The sequence below is a fragment of the Mycteria americana genome, chromosome 12, assembly GCF_035582795.1.
Source record: "Mycteria americana isolate JAX WOST 10 ecotype Jacksonville Zoo and Gardens chromosome 12, USCA_MyAme_1.0, whole genome shotgun sequence".
In the NCBI taxonomy this organism is placed as follows: Eukaryota; Metazoa; Chordata; class Aves; order Ciconiiformes; family Ciconiidae; genus Mycteria; species Mycteria americana.
The window spans coordinates 19,685,777-19,706,057 of NC_134376.1; the positions used below are offsets into that span (position 1 = coordinate 19,685,777).

General features: G+C 52.0%; 1 protein-coding gene across 2 annotated transcripts; it reads left to right on the forward strand.

Annotated features, from left to right (window-relative positions):
* The first annotated feature begins 2,360 nt into the window (after positions 1-2,360).
* Positions 2,361-19,826, forward strand: LOC142415866 (uncharacterized). Of its 2 annotated transcripts, XM_075514704.1 has the most exons (13): positions 2,361-3,407; positions 7,814-8,030; positions 9,619-9,776; positions 10,136-10,237; positions 11,029-11,226; positions 11,617-12,176; positions 13,241-13,514; positions 14,210-14,420; positions 15,620-15,762; positions 16,685-16,798; positions 17,641-17,844; positions 18,562-18,655; positions 19,615-19,826. In XM_075514704.1, the coding sequence occupies exons 1-13, from the start codon at positions 2,537-2,539 to the stop codon at positions 19,676-19,678; spliced, it is 3,210 nt and encodes a 1,069-aa protein (XP_075370819.1). In that variant the 5' UTR covers positions 2,361-2,536; the 3' UTR covers positions 19,679-19,826. The 2 variants fall into 2 exon arrangements, with proteins under 2 accessions (XP_075370819.1, XP_075370820.1); XM_075514705.1 differs by lacking the exons at positions 15,620-15,762; positions 18,562-18,655; positions 19,615-19,826 and having other exon boundaries at positions 17,641-17,779.
* The last annotated feature ends 455 nt before the right edge of the window (positions 19,827-20,281 follow it).

Here is a 20,281-nt window from a genome sequence, read left to right on the forward strand (position 1 = left end):
GAGGCTGCAGGGACCGGTCCCACGGGAAAGCCCTGCCGCTGCCACTGGGGCAGGCTGGGCACGGCCTCCCAGCACCAACACGCAGCCCTCCAGCCCCTGGTTCAACCACCGAGGCTGGTACAGGGAGAGACACAGTGTCCTCCAGCCCAGCTGTGCTGCCGGTCCTGGCTGGGGAATTCCCTCCCTGGGGGCAGGGATGCACAACGGGTAGACATCCGTCCGCCCGCCCGTCCATCCACCCGCCCCCCCGGGAGAAGAGCTGGGAAGAGCCAGGGAAGGGTGTTCCGGGACACGGGCACGAGTGCACTTATTCTGGGGCCGGAGCCTCACGAATGGCTCTCCCTCCTCCCCCGCCCCGCCCCGCCCCACTCTCCCCGGTCGGCCCCGGCGGGCGGCGGTGGCGGCGCGTCCGTGGCAGCGAGCGGCGGTGAGTGCGTGGGGCGATGGGGCCGAGCGAGCCCCCCCGGCGCGGCCCCGCTCTGTGCGCTCCGCCCGGGGACCGCCCGGCCCGGCCCGGGGGCTGCGCGGGGGCTGCGCGGGGCAGAGCCCGCTCCCGGCGGCCCGGGCTGAGCCCCAGGCTCCGCTCCGGCCGCTCCGCGCAGCCCCGCCGGGAGCCGGGCCGCCTCCCCGGCCCCATCCCCGGCCCTTCTCATCCCCCTGCGGCCGGGGCCGGGGCTCCCGCTGCCCTCCTCAGCCGGGAGCCGGGGCAGGGGCTGCCGGGGGCCGCCGCTCGGTCCCTGCTGCGCCGGGAAATCCCGCCCCGCTCCTGCCCTGCCAGTCTGTCCAGCTTGGGGAGGGGGGAGGATATTTTTTTCCTGCTGTTTTCTCCGATTTCTGGCGGGTCTCTTTCTGCCCTGCGCACGCCCCTGGACAGGAGCTCCCCTCTGTGTTCCTCCTCCTTTATCCTGCCTTTAACTGAAATGGGGAGAGACCGTGGAAATAGGGCACCTGTGGGGATGGGTTTGGCGGGGAGAAGCTGGTACAGTTTCTTTTTCTTTGGAGGCTGGGCAGGAGTAAGAGTCTGCCAGAGGGGGGATGTTGCTAGTGATTTTGGGGATGATCTGTGCCTGAAAGGGAATGGAGACCTTTTTGATAGTGACCATCTAACAGACGAGAGAGCAGCACTGGGCTGCTCCTGTGTGGTGGAGGCATGAGGCAGGTGTGTGCTTCTCCATCTTCTGTAGCCTGAGAGCACATGAGCTTAAGGGCTGTCAGGCACAGCAAAAGGGAAAGGTGTTTTGGGGCAGAGTGGCTCAGGGTCACCTCTCCATCGGGGTCTGTTCTTTTGTGAATCACTGTCAGCTTCATGCTTTGGAGTTATTGCAGTTTCCTCCTGTTTGTGACAAGATGTCTGTGCACGGGCAGTAGCTCAGGTGGCCGTGATAAATGAGACCGTACAGGCTCGCTCGCACGCCTGGGTGTTTACGTCCGTAGCTGAAGGTTGAGATGCTACGGTCCCACGGCAGCTGGCACTTCACCTAACAAAGACTGCAGGTAGCCACCCGCACAGCAGTCACCCCTTTGGGCTGCTGTGATCATCAGCTGTGACTTGAAGCAGCTGGAGGGTTAGGTGCGTTCCTGATCCATCAGCCCCATGTGGATGTAGCCCCACAGCACAGGAAGGAGGCAGGGCTCCGGCATCCGTGCTGGTAAGCATTGTGCGGGCTGGAAACCTCCGCGTGTCTGATCTCAGCTGGCCAAAGGCTGCAAGGAGGTCATCTAAACTCAGCAGGCGATGGTAAGGCTGTTTGTGGAAATACTTCTGGAAATGGGAAAACAAATCTCTTTTTTTTTTTTTCCCAAGTGTCTTAAATTGTCAGTTCCTCCCCACTGCTTATTCTGCAGACTTATTCTGCATCTGCCAGAGCTGCAGCAGGGTTGGTTGGTGTGGTGGTCAGTGGAGCTGCTCTGCGATCACGCGACAAGAATCCAGCCAAACCCATCTGTCCTCTCCTTCCTCACCCTCACGTTGATGGAGAAGATGGTTACCATCATCTTTAGTGCCATTTTGTGTTAATTCCTGTGGAATAAATTGGACTGAGGGAAATAACTATTAACACAGACACTGTACAACTTTCAGTGTTCACGCAAGTCTCAGGGTTTCGAAGACTGAAAACTGCTGGCTTTGTCCCATTGCAGTCGCTGTTATGCATCTTGATAAAACTCTGAAGAAACACAGGGGCTTTAAGGCTGTTAAATGTTGGTGGTGTGTTTCTGTGTTTCCTAACAAGTTTTTTCTTCTCCACCGCCCTGACTTTTAAAGGAGCTGAGCTGGGAAATCTCTTGTTCAAGCCATACCCTTCTCCGTCTGATTTTTGTGGGATTGCTGCTTTGCTTTGCAAACCAGAACTCCCTGAAGAAGTGTGCCTGCCTCTGCCAGTGCCTCTGCCAGTCAGCATCCAGGTCGGAGGCCTTGCGTTGCTGTCCTGCAACAGCAAAGTGGTGGCAGGTTCCTTCTGTGCTCTGTTTGTGGCTGTGAAAAGGACAGGCCCCTCTCCTCTAGATTTGAACTGAAACAAAAACCCCAGCCTTCATCATGGGAGATATCTGGCTGATCGGATTGATGGTACTTGTGTACGTCTGTTTTCCCAAGGTTGCTGCTCAGAATCTCATAAAAAACCCCAGGGACCAGAAAACAGAGCATACCCTCTTGATTAATGAAGTCAATGCTGACAGCCCAGGACAGGACACTTCCGAGTTTGTGGAGCTCTATCACACCAGTGGTCAAACGGCCCACTTGGATGGCTACTATCTGGTCTTCTACAATGGCAATGGAAACCGAGCCTACAAAGTTTTAAACCTCCAGGGCAAAGTTACTAACAGCCAAGGGCTCTTTCTCGTTGGCTCCTCTTCTGTGAACCCTGCTATAGTTATTCCTAAGAACACTATCCAGAATGGCCCTGACGCGATTGCTCTCTACTATGGAAAAGGGACCTACAAGGAGGGCATGAGTGTCACAAATTATGGACTAGTAGATGCCTTGGTCCATAAGACTAAGAAGACGGACAGAGCAGATACGCTGGTCAGGGTTCTGACCCCTGGCAGAGATGCTTTCCTGGAGGACTCCACCTTCAGCACCATGGATGAGTCAATAGAAAGGTGCCACAATGCAGATTCTCAGTGGATCTTCCAAGTGGCCGTGCCCACCCCAGGCACAGACAACCACTGCATCCTAACTTCTCAGCTGAACGCGTCTGCTGTCCTGATCAGTGAGGTCCTTGCTGCCTCTTCTTCTGAAGAGTTCGAGTTCATAGAGCTTCAGGGTCCCCACTCCACCATGCTGAGGGACATGGTACTGGTGCTGATCGATGGTCGGACCAAAGACATTTATTTCACCATGGACGTTTACGGCAAAACCTCACTGGATGGGCTACTTCTGATCGGTCCAGCAGAAAGCAAAACCCCAGGTAAGGACTGCATTTTGATGACTGCCTCAGAGCTGGGGGAGCCAAGTTTGGGGCTGGAGGATGCTGTTGTTTTTTATTGTTGTTTGACATTCTGAGAGACCAGTGAAAATGTGACTCAGAACTCAGTGGCAAGTAAAAAAGCAAATCCAATGTTAGAAATTATTGGAAAAGGAATTATATAAAGCAAATTAAGTATTAGAAATTATTAGGAGAAGAGGAAAGAATGGAGGCCATTTTCTATGCCACTGTATAAATTCACAGTTTGCTTGTATCTCTGTGTCCTGTGTCGTACAATACCTTAATCTCAAAAAGGATATATTAGAATTGGAGACATTCAGAGAAGGTCAGCTAGGATGGATAGTGCTCTGGAAATGCTTCCACAGAAGAAATAACTAAGTAGGCCTAGAAAAGAGAAAGCTTAGGAGGGTCCTGACAGAGGTTTCAGAAATGTGAGTAGCCTGAAGAAAGTGGACAGCGATTGATTGCTTACTCTTTCTCCTGGTACAAGAACTAAAGGGCACCTAAAGAAGGTAGAAGGAGGTGGTTTCAGGACAAACAAGTGGAGGTGGTATGTCTCGCAGCGGTGGTAGACTTGCAGAGCTCCAGGTGGGGGACCTCATGGAGGTCAGAAGCCCACATGTGCCTGCTCAGGAGGATGCAGTTCTGCTCCCAGCCCCGTGGCAAGCCTGCCGTGGGACCCTGACTGCGCCACGTCTCCTTGAAGTGTCCCCCTTCTCTATGTGTAGCTTGGTGGTCGTTCACAGCAGATACATACTCTCTTCTCGAAAAAGCACAAGGGCTTTTCTTCCATTGCACCATCTGCGAATGTAGGTCACATATATCAGCTGTGTGAAGCTGCAATCTAAACTTCCTCCCAACATTCAAAATTTCTTCCAGGCCACCAGAGGAGGAAGAAATATCTTGTTATTTTGGGCACCTCAAAAGAAGATTTTGGCAGCTGGAGACACTGACTCTGCAGATTCACTGACTCATGATTTCTGAGTCAGGGAGTATATTCATCCCTTACAAAGCTGGTTCCCGTAAAAATGAAAATACTTTTGCAACTAAAACTTTTTTTTTAAGGCAGTTGAGCTCCTTTTTACAATTCAAACTGCTCCAAATACTCTCTTGCCACAAGTAGAAGGGCTGATTGTCCACCTGAGCTCTGCTTTTCTCACCAGGATAGGTGCTCTGCTCTTACCTCTGGATGAGCTGGGGCTGTTAGCAGTCAACAGCTAAGCGGGTTCAAAGAAAGCAATGCGGAAGCACAACCAGCTTGCAGACTAAGCAGGAAATTCCTAAAGATTATGTTCAACTGTTCCTCAAGGCTCATTCAAGTCAAGAAGGTGGCTGGAGATACGCTTTGGCATTTTTTTCCAATGAGGCTTTGTCAAGATGTCTCAAGCATACTGCACACACATTTTTGTGAAAAGTTTTCCCAAAAAACCACCCAATGACACTGTGTGATTACATTTTAATCATCTTAAAAGGATACTTTCATAGTGACTTCATGCTGAGCACTCTGTGAGAAGCTGACCACTTGATTTAACCTGACTACTTCAGATTTGGGACAAGAGCTCTTGAAACAGCCCTGGCTGTTAGTCCTGTCTTTGTAAGGCCTGTCTGCCTATCACTGCAGAGAACTTAAAGCTGTGAGAGCACTGGAGCAAAAGTCCTCCCTTGACAGATGCCAGTGGGAAACTTTCAAATGAATCGTAGGATGGTTTGGGTTGGAAGGGACCTTTAAAGATCATCTAGTTCCACCCCACCTGCTGTGGGCACGGACATCTTTCACTAGATCAGGTTGCTCAAAGCCCCATCCAACCTAAGCTTGAACACTTCCAGGAATGGAGCACCCAGAACTTCCCTGAGCAACCCGTTCCAGCATCTCACCACCCTCATCGCAAAACTTTTCTTCCTTATTCTTCTAATCTAGATCTACCCTCCGTCAGTTTAAAAACATTACCCGTTGTCCTATCAGTACGGGCCCTGGTAAGAAGTCTCCCTCCATCTTTCTTATAACCCCCCTTTAAGTATTGAAAGGCTGCAATAAGGTCTCCCCGGAGCCTGCTCTTCTCCAGGCTGAACAACCCCAACTCTCTCAGCCGTTCTTCATGGGAGAGGTTCTTCCAGCCCTTGGATCATTTTCATGGCCCTGCTCTGGACCTGATCTAACAGGTCTGTCTTGTGCTGGGACCCCCAGAGCGGGACGCAGTACTCCAGGGGGGTTGCACTAGAGCAGAGTAGAGGGGCAGAATTGTCTCCCTTGACCTGCTGGCCATGCTTCTTTTGATACAGCCCAGGATACAATTGGCTTTCCGGGCTGCAAGTGCACATTGCCGGCTCATATCCAGTTTTTTGTACACCAATATCCGCAAGTCCTTCTCTGCAGGGCTGCTCTCAATCCATTCATCCCCCAGTCTGTACTGATACTCGTGATTGCCCTGACCCAGCTGTAGCACCTTGCACTTGGCCTTGTTGAACTTCATGGGGTTCACATGGGCCCACTCCTCCAGCCTGTCAAAGTCCCTCTGGATGGCATCCCGTCCTTCAAGTGTATGAACTGCATCACTCAGCTTGGTGTCATCCACAAACTTGTTGAGGGTGCACTCACTGCCTATGTCATTAATGAAGATGTTGAACTATATCGGTCCCAATACAGACCCCTGAGAGACAGCACTTGTTACTGATCTCCATTTGGGCATAGATCTGTTGACCATAACTCTTTGGATGCGGCCATCCAGCCACTTCCTTATCCATTGAATAGTCCACCCATCAAACCCATATCTCTTCAATTTAGAAACAAGGATGTTTTGTGTGACCATGTCAAAGGCCTTGCAGAAGTCAAGACAGATGACATCAGTTGCTCTTCCCTTATCCTCCACGCAGTCGATCCATTGTAGAAGGTCACCAGATTAGTCAGGCAGGGGAAAAACAGTCCCCTGGGCAGGGATGCATCAGGGCTAAGGCACAGGACTGCCCCTGTAAGAGCGTGCAGGTGCCCTGGTGGCACTTCTCAAGGAGTAACCACTTCTCCTTACCCTTCTGCCTCTTATGTGATTCCTCCTTTAATGTTTGTTCCCTGAAGCCATTTACACAAGGAGAACAAATATCAGCACTCTGCTGCTTTTTAATAGCCTCAGCAGTTCCTACTGGGTGGTGGGGAAATGGCTTGTGAAGGGAACAGTAAATACGAGGAAGGAAATTGGAAAGCTCTGCCAAACCTCGGCCTTAATTCTGTGTGCTGGTATCTGGACCTTTGCTGAATATGCGTGTGTGTATGTGTGTGTGTGTGTATGTGTAGAGCGTTTGTGTTTGTAGAAACCAAGGACTGTTAAATGCTAGAATAAAATGTAAATTCTTAAATATTTTTGTGTACTATTAAAGCAACTGCTACCTGAAAGGTTAGTGGATTTTGCAGATCTCTTTTAGAATTAAAAATTGACTTTACTGTAGACAGACTCACATCAGCACTTGCTTTCCAGTTCCCTTGCTAACGCATAAATCAGCTTCTCTGTTCGCAAAACCAAAATAGCAGGATGAACTCTGCACAGATTTCCCCCTCTAGCCTCCTCCACGTTGTGGATCTGGCCACGAATGGGGAAATTCAGGCTGAGCGAACGTGAGAAATGTTAGTGAGCAGAAACATGGGGCAGCAGATGTCAAATTTGCAATAACCAGACAATCCCAGCCACTTTCTGAGTTCCTGTGTCCTGCTGTCCAGGACCAAAGAGATGCTGGTTTCCTACTGTTGTGGTTTAGCCCCAGCTGGCAACTAAGCCCCACACAACCGCTCGCTCACTCCCCCCAGGTGGGATGGGGGAGAGAATCGGAAAAGTGAGAAAACTCGTGGGTTGAGATAAAGACAGTTTCATAGGTAAAGCAGAAGCTGCGCACACAAGCGAAGCAAAGCAAGGAATTCATTCACCCCTTCCCATGGTCAGGCAGGTGCTCAGCCATCCCCAGGAAAGCAGGGCTCCATCACGCATAACGGTGACTTGGGAAGACAAACGCCATCGCTCCCAACGTCCCCCCCTTCCTTCTTCTTCCCCAGCTTTATATGCTGAGCATGAGGCCATATGGGGTGGGATGTCCCTTTGGGCAGTTGGGGTCAGCTCTCCCAGCCGTGTCCCCTCCCAGCTTCTTGCCCACCCCCAGCCCACTCGCTGGTGGGGTGGGGTGAGAGGCAGCAAAGGCCTTGACTCTGTGTCAGCACTGCTCAGCAGGAACAAAAACATCCCTGGGTTATCAACACTGTTTTCAGCACAAATCCAACACACAGCCCCATACTAGCGACTATGGAGAAAATTAACTCTACCCCAGCCAAAACCAGCACACCTACATGGGGGGTATCACTCATGTGTTGCTTACGTGCCATCGTTGTTCCTTTCCTTGCTGGTGTGCAGTGGATCTGCCGTTCCCGGAGAACACCACCCGTCCTGTCCTCAGAGGTGGCCCCAATGCCATTGCTCTCTACAGAGGCAACAGCAGCAGTCTTGTCCCGGGGAAGGCGCTGCCAGTGACAGGCCTCTTGGATGCCTTTGTGTACACGACCAACGACGAACTGAACCCTGAGCTGCTGGAGACCCTGACCCCTGGCAGACCTGCCTACGAGGAAAAGCGGTGAGAGGCTGGGCAGGGCTGGGAGGAGAGTTTGGCACCAGAGTTGCCCTTGCCTGCTGTCCCAAACCCCAGTCAGGACTGGAAGACAAGTGCCACCTCCAGACCAGGGTCTCCTCGTGCCGATATTGAGTCCCGGCCTTTTTCCACTGCCTGGCCTGAGTTTGTAGGTGTCCCCCTCTCCACAGCAGTCCTGGTGCAGCTGTACAGTTGCAGAGTAAAGTACTTGAGGAGGAATTTTCTGACCAAATGATTGCTGGTTATTATTTGATAATTTTAATTATTATTTATTATTTATAAAAGTGTAATGGTCAATATCATAAATTTTCCAGTACCACTTCCAACAAGAAAAGGTTTTTCTTAGGTTCAGGATGGAATTTTAGGTCAAAATGAGGGCAAGGGAGGGACTTCAGTATCTCTCACCTCACCCGCTAGGAAATTCTTGCCCTGCTTCATCCAAACCAAGGACTGGAAGCTGGGTTACTGTTCATTCTGGGTTGAGCCACTTTCTTTTTGGTTTTTGGGTTTCCTTTTGTCTTTGTGCATTAAGGGAAACGTTAGTAACCTCAGACTTCTGGGAGACTTGAGAACTGTTTCCTTCACATTTTAGGCATGCTCTACTAACGGGAGAGAGAGGACAACAGAGTGGGTAAAGGACAGTGGAGCAGGTGGAGGAGCAGAGGCAGCGAGGTGCCATGCATGTGAAGATGGGGTGGGGTGTGTAGAACCAGGCAATAAGCAAAAAAAATCTGGGCAAGCTCTTGTCTGTGGTTTTGATGGCAAAGCACCAGACTTGACCTCTGTGTGTAACTGTCAACTAAGTACCAATATCCTGGCTCTGTAGCTGGAGGAGATTCACCCTTTCTAGATGGGCCTGTGAAAAGACCATTTGAGACTACAGTGGTGTCAACTGCATCAGGAAAGGGTGTAGTTTACTCCCATGACAGGGTCACCCCTTATTCACAGCATATTCCTATTCCTCCCTTTGCTCTTCTTCCTCCCACTTGTGAAACAAAACCTGCACTTGACCCATAAGGAGGTGGTCTCCTTCCCCGAGGAGCTCTGAGCAGCTCTGCTCTGTGCAGCTCCTCACAGTGGGGCTTCACAGAATCATGGAATCATAGAATAGTTTGGGTTGGAAGGAACTTTTAAAGGTCATCTAGTCCAACCCCCGGTCATGCTCTTTGCCTTTGAGTTGAGGGCTCTTGCTCAAGCATTTCATCTTCAGGTGCTGCCTTTCCAGTTTCTCTAGCTGCACCCCACCGTTATTCCCAGTGGTCCCAGGCTGAGCATGAGTGTGTCTGTACTATCTTGCCTGTCTTCAGATCAGTCAAAAAAGCAGCCAGTGCTAGAAGAGAAAGGGTTGGATGAAGCCCATGCTCTTTTCTCTCAAGATTTAGTGAGCTCTTGGGCTTTTTTTTTTTGAGACAAGGAGGTACTGATGAGGATCTCCAAACCTTGTGAAGGGAGGAGACTCTAAGTGCATGGTTTCACCCTCTGGTGCAAGCAGGTGTGACTGGTGGGTGAAGAGGACACAGGTCTCCAGCTGGAAGGTCAACTTTTCTTTCATTTACAAGTCTGTCTCTTGCAGGCACCAGCTGGGAGATATGTCCATGAGCCAGTGCAACTGCTGCTCTGTGACTCGGGACTCCTTGTCCTACGTCCTCAGCAGGCCCACCCCTGGCAAGTTCAATGATTGCCCCAGCAAACGCTTCAGCCAGACTCTCTCCTTCTGCCTTCGTGTAGCAGGTGGGTATTAGTTATTTCTGCTCCTGTAGGCAGGACCTCCTAAGGACAAGAGCACGTGCACAAAGCTGGAGCTGTCCAGGAAGACCACCCAGAGTCGTGCTGGGTTGTGTGAACGTAACACCAAAGGAAATGCAACTAGGACATCTGACAATTTTCTGCAATATTTTTCTTCATGGCAACCCATGCCAAGCGGAGCTTCTCCAGTCTTCATTCCCACACCCAACTGCTCGGGGTGAAGTGAAGCCTTTTTGGGCCTTCTGAGTGATAAGCAGGAGCTGAGCTGCACCCATCCCAGAACGACCTGGATCCCGTGACCAAGGTTGCACTGGCTGGGTAACAGTTGGCTTTTTGTTTCCTAGATTGCCAGGAGTGGCTTGTGAAGTCGGAAGAGATCCTCATGACTCTGGTCCAGGCCCTTGATGGATCTTGCAGCTGTGGAGTCTCTGCTGCTTACTTCAAAGGTGAGCTGGGCAAGAGCGGAGCAGTCCAGGGACCACCAGTGGTTAAAGCCCATTTGCTTCTGATTTTCAGCCCTGTGTTCCCTGTTGCATTGTGTCCTCCTGGCTTGGATCCCAGCTAATTTGATCTTGGTGCTGATGACAGAAATGTTGAGTGTTAGGTAGAGCATGGTGCTGTTCTTCCATGTTCCACAGAGTGCGCCCATCTGCAGCTCCACCAACAGACATCAGTGCTCATCTGCAGACCACCAGCTATTTTGGCCTTAAGCATTTGAAGTCAGACAGATGTGGCAACAGGGTTGACATCTCGACTAGGAGTTTTTTGCCTACTTGACCTTATTATCCATATGAACCAAGCCAAGCTGAAGCAGAAATGCAAGTGGCCTTACTGGTCTGCGTTGCTTTTCTGATATCCCTACTAGGTTAGTGTGCGGGTGGGATGAGCAGACACATGAAGAGAAGAGCGATGACTTTGCAGCCTGCATTGTCAGCAGTGTTATGTTTAGCTTATGTTTAGACACCCCCAAAGAGACTATTCTGTTCGCTGTTGGGACTACAAGGCTTCAAAAGGATGAGGACAGTATCTGGGTGTGCTGTGTGACTTGGTCCCAGGATGCCCCTTGGCACAGGCAGAGCTCACAGCATTGTGCGGATGTTATGAGCTGCCCTGAGTCAGTCTGACCAGGAACGCAGCAGTGGTAGAGATGAGCTGGTGAGCTTTGTGTCTCTTCCAGGAGAAAGCGGGTCTTTGGCAGCGTGGGGAAACTGAGGCAGTTCTCTGCTTGCCTCTACAGAGCCAAAGGCAGCCTGCCAGGACCAGGGGCTTGTGTTCACCACTCTGCTAACTGCTAAGTCAGAGGACCAGCTGAGCAGCCTGCTGCTAGCCTTCAAGACCTTCCTAGAGACACCCAGACTTGTGAGTTTTGACAGAAGGAACATCACAGCAGAAAGCTCCTGCTTCAAGGATATTAATGTGCCAGACTTGCCTCCAGGTACCAGTCATCATTCTTGCAGGTTGGGGGATATGATGTGTTTGAGGGTGGACCTGTGGGTCTAGCTCTCCTAGAAGAGGGAGGTGTCCCTCCCTCCAGTTTCCCAACTCTGGCAAAGATCCCTTCCAATTCCATCGCATCCAGTTACTAGAGCCCATATTGTTCATTATCTGGAATAACAGCGAGCTCTGTTGTTAGAGCTGGTATTAGCCAGAGTATTGCCAGGGGTCTTCTAAGGAGTATGGAGCACACAGATGATAAAAATCTGAGCCAGCATCCTCAGTCCTCTGCTGAATTGGGTCTCACCCCAGCAAAATAGTGTGCAACGTTGTGTTGTTTCCCTGGGGCTCTGTGCTTAAGCCCGTATTTGTGACATTTTTGCTTTCCAAGGTGTCCCATCAGAGATACCAGAAGGGACTCAAGAACCTTCTGTAGAAGTGGCCAAGCTACTCATCAACGAGGTGAACCCAGACAACCCAGGGGGAGGAGAGGATGCAGAGTACATTGAACTCTTCTACACTGGACGGACACGCTTTGACCTCCAGGGATACTGGTTGGTCCTCTACAACGGTAAAAATAGCCGGGCGTACCGGGTGTTGGACCTGTCTGGACACCACACAGATGAGCTGGGTTACTTCCTGGTGGGGAGCAGTGCTGTGAGCCCAGCACCCATGATCAGGCTGCCCCCCAACACCATCCAGAATGGGGCAGATGCTGTGGCTCTCTACTACAGCAACACCACGCTCTATGGAGTGAACATGGCTGTGACTGCAGAGGGGCTGGTGGACGCTGTGGTGTACACGTCCCGAATGCTGGAGAAGGCAGACCAGCTGGTCAGAGTGCTGGTACCAGGGCAGAGTATCTTGTACGAAAATGATTCTCACAGCACCGAGGATGAATCTCTGAGCCGCTGCCACAGCCTGAGTGCAAAACTCCAGAGCAGCTTCCAGGTGGGTTGATGGCAGATGTCCTTTTTCTGCCCGTAGTCACTAAGAGGGCAGATGTCCATTCTCCATCCATAGTCACTGGGAGGGCAGAGGTCATGTTTCAGTATGTCCTTTATTTGGGAGAGCAGAGCATTCTAGTGAGCCACATCTACCTCCTGCCATCTGCCGATACTCTCGCCAGTCCTCACCTCCCTGCCCCATTCACCTGCCTGTTGTTGGCCAGGTGACATCTCCCTGCCCTGTGCAGCGTGGCTCAGAACCAGGAGATCCCTGAAGACAGCTCACATGCCACCAGCCCCAAAACCAGGGAGTCTGCTTGTGGGCAGCACCTTGGACCCTCGAGTTACCCCGAGCCAGATGTGGAGCCACCTCTTCACCCCCCCTCGCTGGGTGCCACCTTCAGGATGTGTGGTACAGCATGCCACCTCCCTGAAACCCAACTTCCTGCAGGGCCGATGTGTGAAGGACGTGCCTCGACCACTGGTGTGACTGATTTGTGTTAATTCATCTGAACTGTTCCTTTTTATTTCAAAACGTCTAGTTTCAGATAGTCCCCCTGAAGGAGCATGACAGACTATGTATGCTTGTCCTGCACAAAGCTGGGTAAGGGAGGGCTTTGCTGCTCCATTGCTGATGCCTGCTGGGATCGGGCCAGCGCAGAGGTGTGCTCAGGTCCAAAACTGGGGCAATAAAACTGCTCTAGAAGCTGGCAGGAGGGAGGTGCGTTTGCAGTGGGAGAGGACCACAAGGAAGTGATGCTGTGGACTGGAGACAAAAGTGGAGAAGTGCTCCTGACAGTAGGCAAAGAGAATTGTTCCTAGTCCTGAGGGTGGGAGCAAAGGCAGTGATGGGGATGCATGGTGATGGGACCTCACAGTCAGGACAACCCTTGAACAGATGGTGGGAGTGAGGGGCAGCTCGTGTGAGGCAGAACCATCATGTCCTCTTTGGGCCTCACCAGGGAGCTGTCGGAGGCACAAACAAGAGGTAACACTGTGAGCAGCCGTCACTCCACCTGAAGAAATGGGAGCAGCAGGGGTGGCAGCAGTTTTTGTGTCTCCCCGCAGGTGACCACGGTGACACCACTGGGGGAGAACTTCTGCAGCAGGTCCTCGGCATTGGCCCCTCCTGCCGTCCGCATCAGTGAGCTGTGCCTGGCCAGTGGTGCTACCCGCTACCGCTTCGTTGAGCTGGAGGGGAAGCCTGGCACCAGCCTGGGAGGGCTCAGCCTGGTCTTCTTCTCGGGGAAGGAGGGCAAGGCATATGGCAGCGTCCCACTGAGGGGCACCATTGGAGCCACGGGGCTGTTTGTGTTTGCACTGGACGGAGGGCACGGGCACGGTGAGGCTGATGGCACGGACCTGGCGTGTGGTCTGTCTTCAAACAAATGGGCAGGTGGTTGAGTGGCTTTGAGGAAAGGGATGGAGAAGGGTGCATGGCTTGGGGAACAACTCTTCCTTGCCTTTCCTGTCCTTTAGTCCTTTTTTTTCTCTCTTTGTTCTGCCTGGGCTGTTCCATCACACTCCAGCTGAGAAGGTGCTTAATCCTCCTCTGTGCCTCTGCTGAGCTCCCCGTGCAGTGCAGAGGGACCAGGAGGACTGAAAGGTCCTCTTGCCGGTACCAAGACAGGGGGGCTTTCAGGAGAAGCAGGGTCCACCAGGTCTGTCTGGTCATTCACTGATGCCACGTTCACTGATGCTCACTGAGCCCTACAGTGCGGCTGCCTCCTCCTGGTCCTGAGGTGGTGTTTCCTCGGCACATTCATTTACCTTGATTTATTTTTTGTTCACCTTAAATTCTGGCTGGGCTCCATGAAGAGGACTCTGCATCTCAGAGGAACCTTGATCTTTTTGGAAACCTGTGTTCACAGCAAGCAGTTGCTGCTTTACAGCTTTACTTGGCCTCAGTCACCACCATTATTTTGTCTTCGTTTCTTTTCTTGGAGTTCTCCTCGTTACCAGCTTGTCCTGTCAGGCTCAAGGCTCAGCCTAACACTATCTAGATGTTCACCCCACTTATTCCCCTGGCATTTCCAGATGGCACAAACCTGACTTTCAAGGACATCTCTGCTGCTAGTGAAGGCTCCAGCGCTATTGCTGTGTACAGCACCAGCTTGATTCCTGGTGGCACAAAGGCAACATCAGAGAACTTGGTGGATGCCTTGGTTTACACGTGTGAGCCCAGCCCAGCTGGAGGACACTTGGACTTCTTCGGACCATCTTACGCTGTGCCCTGCAAGGATGACAGGTGAGGTCACTTCTCTAGGAAAATGTCTTTGGGATCCCCGCACCCAGAGCCTCCAGCTGGCATGTTGCTGAACTTGCTGCCTTGTCCTGCGTCCTGTACGGCTGAATGCATTCACCGGCGCTGTGATGAAAAACAGAGAGGTGGATAGCACGTTGCAATGGAAAATGTTTCCTCGCCCTTGGCATAGAGAATTGAACTTTGTTCCTCCACTGCTCACTTAACTTGCTCTCCCCAAGGGATATGCATGGCATCACATGAAGGAATGCAGCCTTTACAGATAGCAGCTGCATATGCTTCTTTGCCAAACTTTTTCTTTAAAAAAAAAAAAAACCAAACAAAAAAGGATATCCCTGTGAGCAGGAGAACAAAACAAAACCTGACATCCCTTTCGCTCCTAGGTGGAGTCGACAACAAATAGGGCTGAGCCTTTCTCTTGGTGGGAATACTAGCAGAGTTCCTCCTGTCCACATGATCACCTCTGTTAATTGAATCTGTCCTCCTCAAGTCCTCTGCTCCCCTGTCCCATCTGGTGTGACAGGAGGTTCTGCGTTCATAGCCTCCCCTACAAGCACGTGTGCACGGAGTGCAGCCCCACATGTGTGGTTTTCCCGGGAAACTGAGATCTCCAGCTTCTGGCTGGCTGAAACATTGTGCTGAAACCTCACCGGGGTGGTTATTCACCAGGTCAGGGCAGTGGTTTGGTGGGAGGGCTCATGTGGGCTGACTCCAGGCAGCCACTGTCAGTCCAGCCCTGAACGACCGCATCCAGAAAAGCTGGTTCCTCACACCGTGACAAAGTTTCTAAGCCCTGGTGTGGGGAGGGAAGCAATAGGTTAGTGAAATGGAGGGGCAGATATTGTGTAGCTTGTATATTGTGTAGCTTGTAACTTCTTATCCTGGAGGACAAACTCTTTAATTTTGGGAGGCTGGCTGTAATGAGGCAGCAATCTTACTCCCACAGAAGCCAGTCAGGCCAAATAGGTTTGCTCTGGCCAAGCCCAGGTCTTCTCCAACTAGTGGGATTGGCTGGACCCATCTCTGTGATGGCCCTGTGAAAGCTGATTTCAGCTCCAGCTCCAGCAAACTCTCCATCATCCCCAGCAGCATCAGGAACTGGGGCCTGGGAGGGATTTGTGGTTGGAGGTGGGAAGAAAGGTGCGTGACATGTTGGTGAGCTCTGACTCCTCTTCTGGGGACAGGCCTGTGTCCCTGAGCCGTTGTGCCTGCGGCAATGCCAGCGCAGAGCTGCAGTTTGCCGTCTCGGACCCTACCCCTGGTCTGCAGAACAGCTGTCCCCAGGATGCCTTTGCGGTGGATCTCCACCTCTGCCTCCTGACACCCAGTGAGTGGAGCTGGGTGCCCCCACTGGTGCAGGGTGGGAGGGCTGGGCTGGAGGGGGATGGGAGGCTGACCCCCACTTCCCATGGCATGGGAGGGGGATGCTGGCGGGGACCCTGCTGCCTCCCAGTCATGAAAGAGGACATGCTGGGGGAGAGCTGGTACAGACAGCCATGTGTTGATGTGATGCCACCATCCTAAGAGGGCAGCCTCGCTCACAGCTTCAGCGTGTGCTTGTATGAAGGTGGCCACGTGTTTCATTTGAGACGTTTCTGCTCAGGCAGGGCCGAGCCCTGCTCTTGGGATTTCTTTCTGCATTGTTAGTTTTGCAGCAATGGTGGGAAAGCCCCCCCAGGTCTCTCATGATGGCAAGGGCACAGGCAGGGAAGCTGCCAGCAAACCCTCCCGTCTCAGCCCATCCATGGGAACAAAATGGTGTGGCTCAGTCCTGACTCCAGAGCCAGCAAGCAAAAGTACAGTGGGGTCTCCAGCCCCTGCAAAGTCCATGCTTGGATCAGCTTGGGGCAGTCAAGACCTGGGTAAAATGAAACTGAGGTTCCTCTTCCTCCTCCAGCCTCCTGAGAGGGGCAGGCAGCGGACCTCTCCCTCCTCTCCCAGCACAAGAGACCACTTTGTACTGGCCCGTGTGGTGGGACATGTGGGGCATGCCTCTTGCCCACTCCCCTGGGAGGCTGGTGAAGGAGTGACGCTGGCGTACATGGTGGTAGAAGGCCAGAAGTGAAGACTCACCCTGCAGGAGGGGGGCAGAGGAGGGTGGGATGCAGAGAAGGGTGGGGCGCAGGCTCTGGAGGAGCTTTGCTCCTGAGCTCAGGTGTGAAGCCAAGTGTTTTGGAAGGGGGACACAGCTGGGAGCTTATTAACCACCCTGAGCTGCACCCAGAAAACCACGTCTCCTTTTCCTCTAGACTGTTCCATGTGGACCCTGCACCACAGGAGGATGCTGGAAAGCTTGGGAAGGGTCTTGGTGAGCTCCCTAGAGGAGAATTGCTCCTGCGGAGTCTCTGAGCTCTACCTGCAAGGTTGGTGCCCCGCCCCGCTCACCCAGTTTGCAGGGCTGTCCTCCCTCACCCACCCACAGCTGCTCGTCATCAGGATGGTCCCTTCTCAAGGCAAACTTGCAGGCTTGCACCCGAGTGAGGGGAACTGGAGGATCAGTGGTGGGTACATGGGATTTCAGCGAGGAGGGCTGGAGAGAGCCTGACACAGGCTGCTTACTAGAGAAAGGGCAAGCTAGAGGGACCGTGAGGAATGGCAGTCTCCGATAATGCCTTGAGATGTCTGCCAGACAAACTGAAAATCCTAAACCTGCAAAGCAAAAAGCTGTTTGCACTCTAGAGGACTCTGGTTCTCAACTATTTCTCTATGAGACTCCTTCAGTGTCCTATACTTATCTGAAGTACCTGGACAAAAAAGTAACTTCTGGAAGTCATAGGGGCCTACAGCTTTTGAGGGATGGGAAGAAATGTTTCCTATTTTTTGGCTGGTTTTGTAAGGAAATGAAGGCTTCACAGCCATGCTTTGTCTCCCTTGCCCAAACATATTTTTGACCTTTTGAACAATTTCAGACAACTCTCACCAATGGGTAGAGATCATGAAGTTACAAAGTGTAGTACAAACTATTCTGCTGGGTTGGGAGGACAACTCCAAGTCCCTTTTGTCACTGAAAGAAAGGTTGAGCATATGCTCAAGTTACCTGTGATACAGCATGGTGGCGTGATTTCAGAGAGGTGGGGAGAAGAGGGTGAAGAGCATGGGAGCAGGAGGGTGTTACTGGAGCAGGGCATGAAGTCATGGGAGCAATGTATTCCTCAACAGTTGGAGGGTTTCCAACTACCCAAAACCCACTGTTGTTTCTCCGCAGAGCTGAACCTGACATGCGTGGGCTCCTTGGTGAAGGTCTGGGGCCAGGTGTGGGCTCGGCAGCTAGAGCAGCAGCAGTCCATTGAGACCTGGCACCAGGGCTTTCTGGCCAGCCCCCACCCCTTCTCCGTGGATGGAAGAGTGCTGAAAACCAGTCCTGAGTGCGTCGCCCCAAAAAATGCACCGTCCGTGTCGCACAGTGATGGTAAGTACGAGGCAAAGCTAAGCATCGTGATTTGCTTCCAGCTCAGCGAGCGGGGCCAGGGCCACGGTCAGGCCACATCTCCATGTGAGAAGGGCAATGCAGGGCAAGCCACCAGGGACCTCTGGTGATGCTTCGAAAACACAGCTGCTTTCTAGAAACTGGTGGGTCATTACGAGAGAGGTAATGACGGTCAGTTCCTCCAGTGCGATGGCGTAGTCAGCCCTATCACGGCAATACCACAGGAAGTTTGGGTGTCTAAATCTTCTCATGAGACTGGGCTTCACTGGGGAGCCCCTTGCTTTTGGAGCTGTTGGGCACACAGCCCAGAAGCCCTGAAGCCCAATTGCTCGGAGCAGCAGCTGGCACCCAGGCTGGAGCCGGCCAGAGCCAGCACGCCGCGGGGGTGCAGCCGGGGGATGGAAAAGTGGCTCTCCAGATCAGGAGGCTGGGACAGCCCAACCTGTTGTTGCCCAGAGAAGTTGTGGGTGCCCCATCACTGGAAGTGTTCAAGGTCAGGTTGGAGAGGGCTTTGAGCAACCTGATCTAGTGAAAGATGTCCCTGCCCACGGCAGGGGGGTGAACTAGATGATCTTTAAAGGTTCCTTCTAACCCAACCCAACCCATTCTGTGACTCTGTGATTCTGTGACCTCCTGGTGGCACCCTGTGCTAGGAAAGGTCATGGCTACAATGTTCCGTCTCTGCCTTTGCATCCTCAGCTTCCTTCCAGGGCTGGGAAATCGCCCTGTTTGTCATGGGATCTCTCCTGCTCATGTTCTTGTTGGTCAGCCTGGCATTTTACTTCATCAAAAGGTGAGAAACCACCTTCCCGTTTGCCTTGCATCTCTCACCCTCTCGTTCCCTAGTGCTTCCTCTCTAATCACTGCGCAGGCTCCTTCACTCGGGTGAACACCTACATTCAGATGCTGCATCCAAACACTCCAATGTGTTGGTCCTAATTTTTGCAGCAAAGCCCCTTTGCTTTTTATGTGGCAGGCTGCAGGTTCTGCAGGAGGTTAAGATAACCACCAATAAAGCCATGGATAGGCACAGTGTGAAGGCCATCAATCTTACTTACAACGTGCTGTGGTGGGAGAGCAGAAAGCTGAAGGCTCGTGGCATGCAAGGGGCAGTGAGAGATGATGCTCTGGCCACAGGGAAGAGCTCCTCCTTAGAGCGGGGTGGAAGCAACAGACAGTTTAGGATTACCTTGATGGGAAACTGCTTTCACATTATAACATGACACCACTTTAAATAATTACTTGGCGTTCCCTAACATTGTCAGCAGGCAAACAGCAGCTTAACACTCAGGCTGCATGTTTGTCTGAAATAAATGTTACAGTGGATGGGTTATTTAACCAGCCCAGGGGATTTATTTCCATGAATTTTTACTGAACTTTTTTCATCATTGGATACGGGGCTGATGTGCAAGTGTTAAAAATGAGGGAAGGTCTTAAAATACATTTGGGGAATAGAAAACTCAGTATGTATTTTTTCAAAGGAATTTAAAAAATACCGTAAGTCAGGTTTAGGGAATCTCTTTCAGAAAGCAGGGTGGTTTTAAGTTGATGTACACGTGCCAGGTGATGGCAGGTGTTCTGCCCCTGTTTTTCCCCAGAACGTTAACAGAGACCTTAGTAAACTCTGTGCCCGCTGAAGGCCGGTCATCCAGCCTCTTCATTGTAAGTGCAAAGCCGAGATGCAGATTAGCTGCCTTGCGCAAAAGAGCAGAGCGACTGATCTTGCACTTTTCTTTGTCTGTTGCTTTTCAGACATCCCCAAAATTACACCAACATTGAAATGAATGACTGCGGGGAGATGGCAGCAGACTTCTAATGCTCCTGGGCAACAGCTGCAGAACTGGGTCTAACAGCACTGGGACCAAGCATGTGTCTCTGGGGGGCAGACTGGTTGTCCACCTCCCCCATCCACCAGGGTTGCTGCAAGGACCTGCAAAATGCCCAGATGTATATATTCACATATATATATGTGTGTGTGTTGTATACAGCTCTGTGTGTATACAAATACCTGAATTATTTTTACACTTCTAAATTTTTACCTCAGACTAAAGGACTTCAAAGAAACAGGCTGGGGACTTCTGACCAGAAAGAAAGAAGCCTGCTGGGCTGATGCAGAGGAAGGGCATACTCTGTCTCCTCTCGAGATTCACTGCTGGGTGATGAACCAAGGCCGCCCCCCGGCAGCCCTTTCCACCCAGCAGGCCAGTCCCGTTTCTAGTCCCCCGGGACTCCACTGATGCAGTGCAAGTACATCAGCCTCCCTTGAGCCCTTCTTGTCCAGGCAAGGGAGTTCGCAGCATCGTGCCTCTCTCTGCTTGAGCAGCTCTGCACCACCAGCAGCCTGCACCAGGGAAAGCCCTTGCTGCTAGGGACCACAACCAGGAGAACATCCTGCCCAGAAAAACGTTTAGAGGAGAGA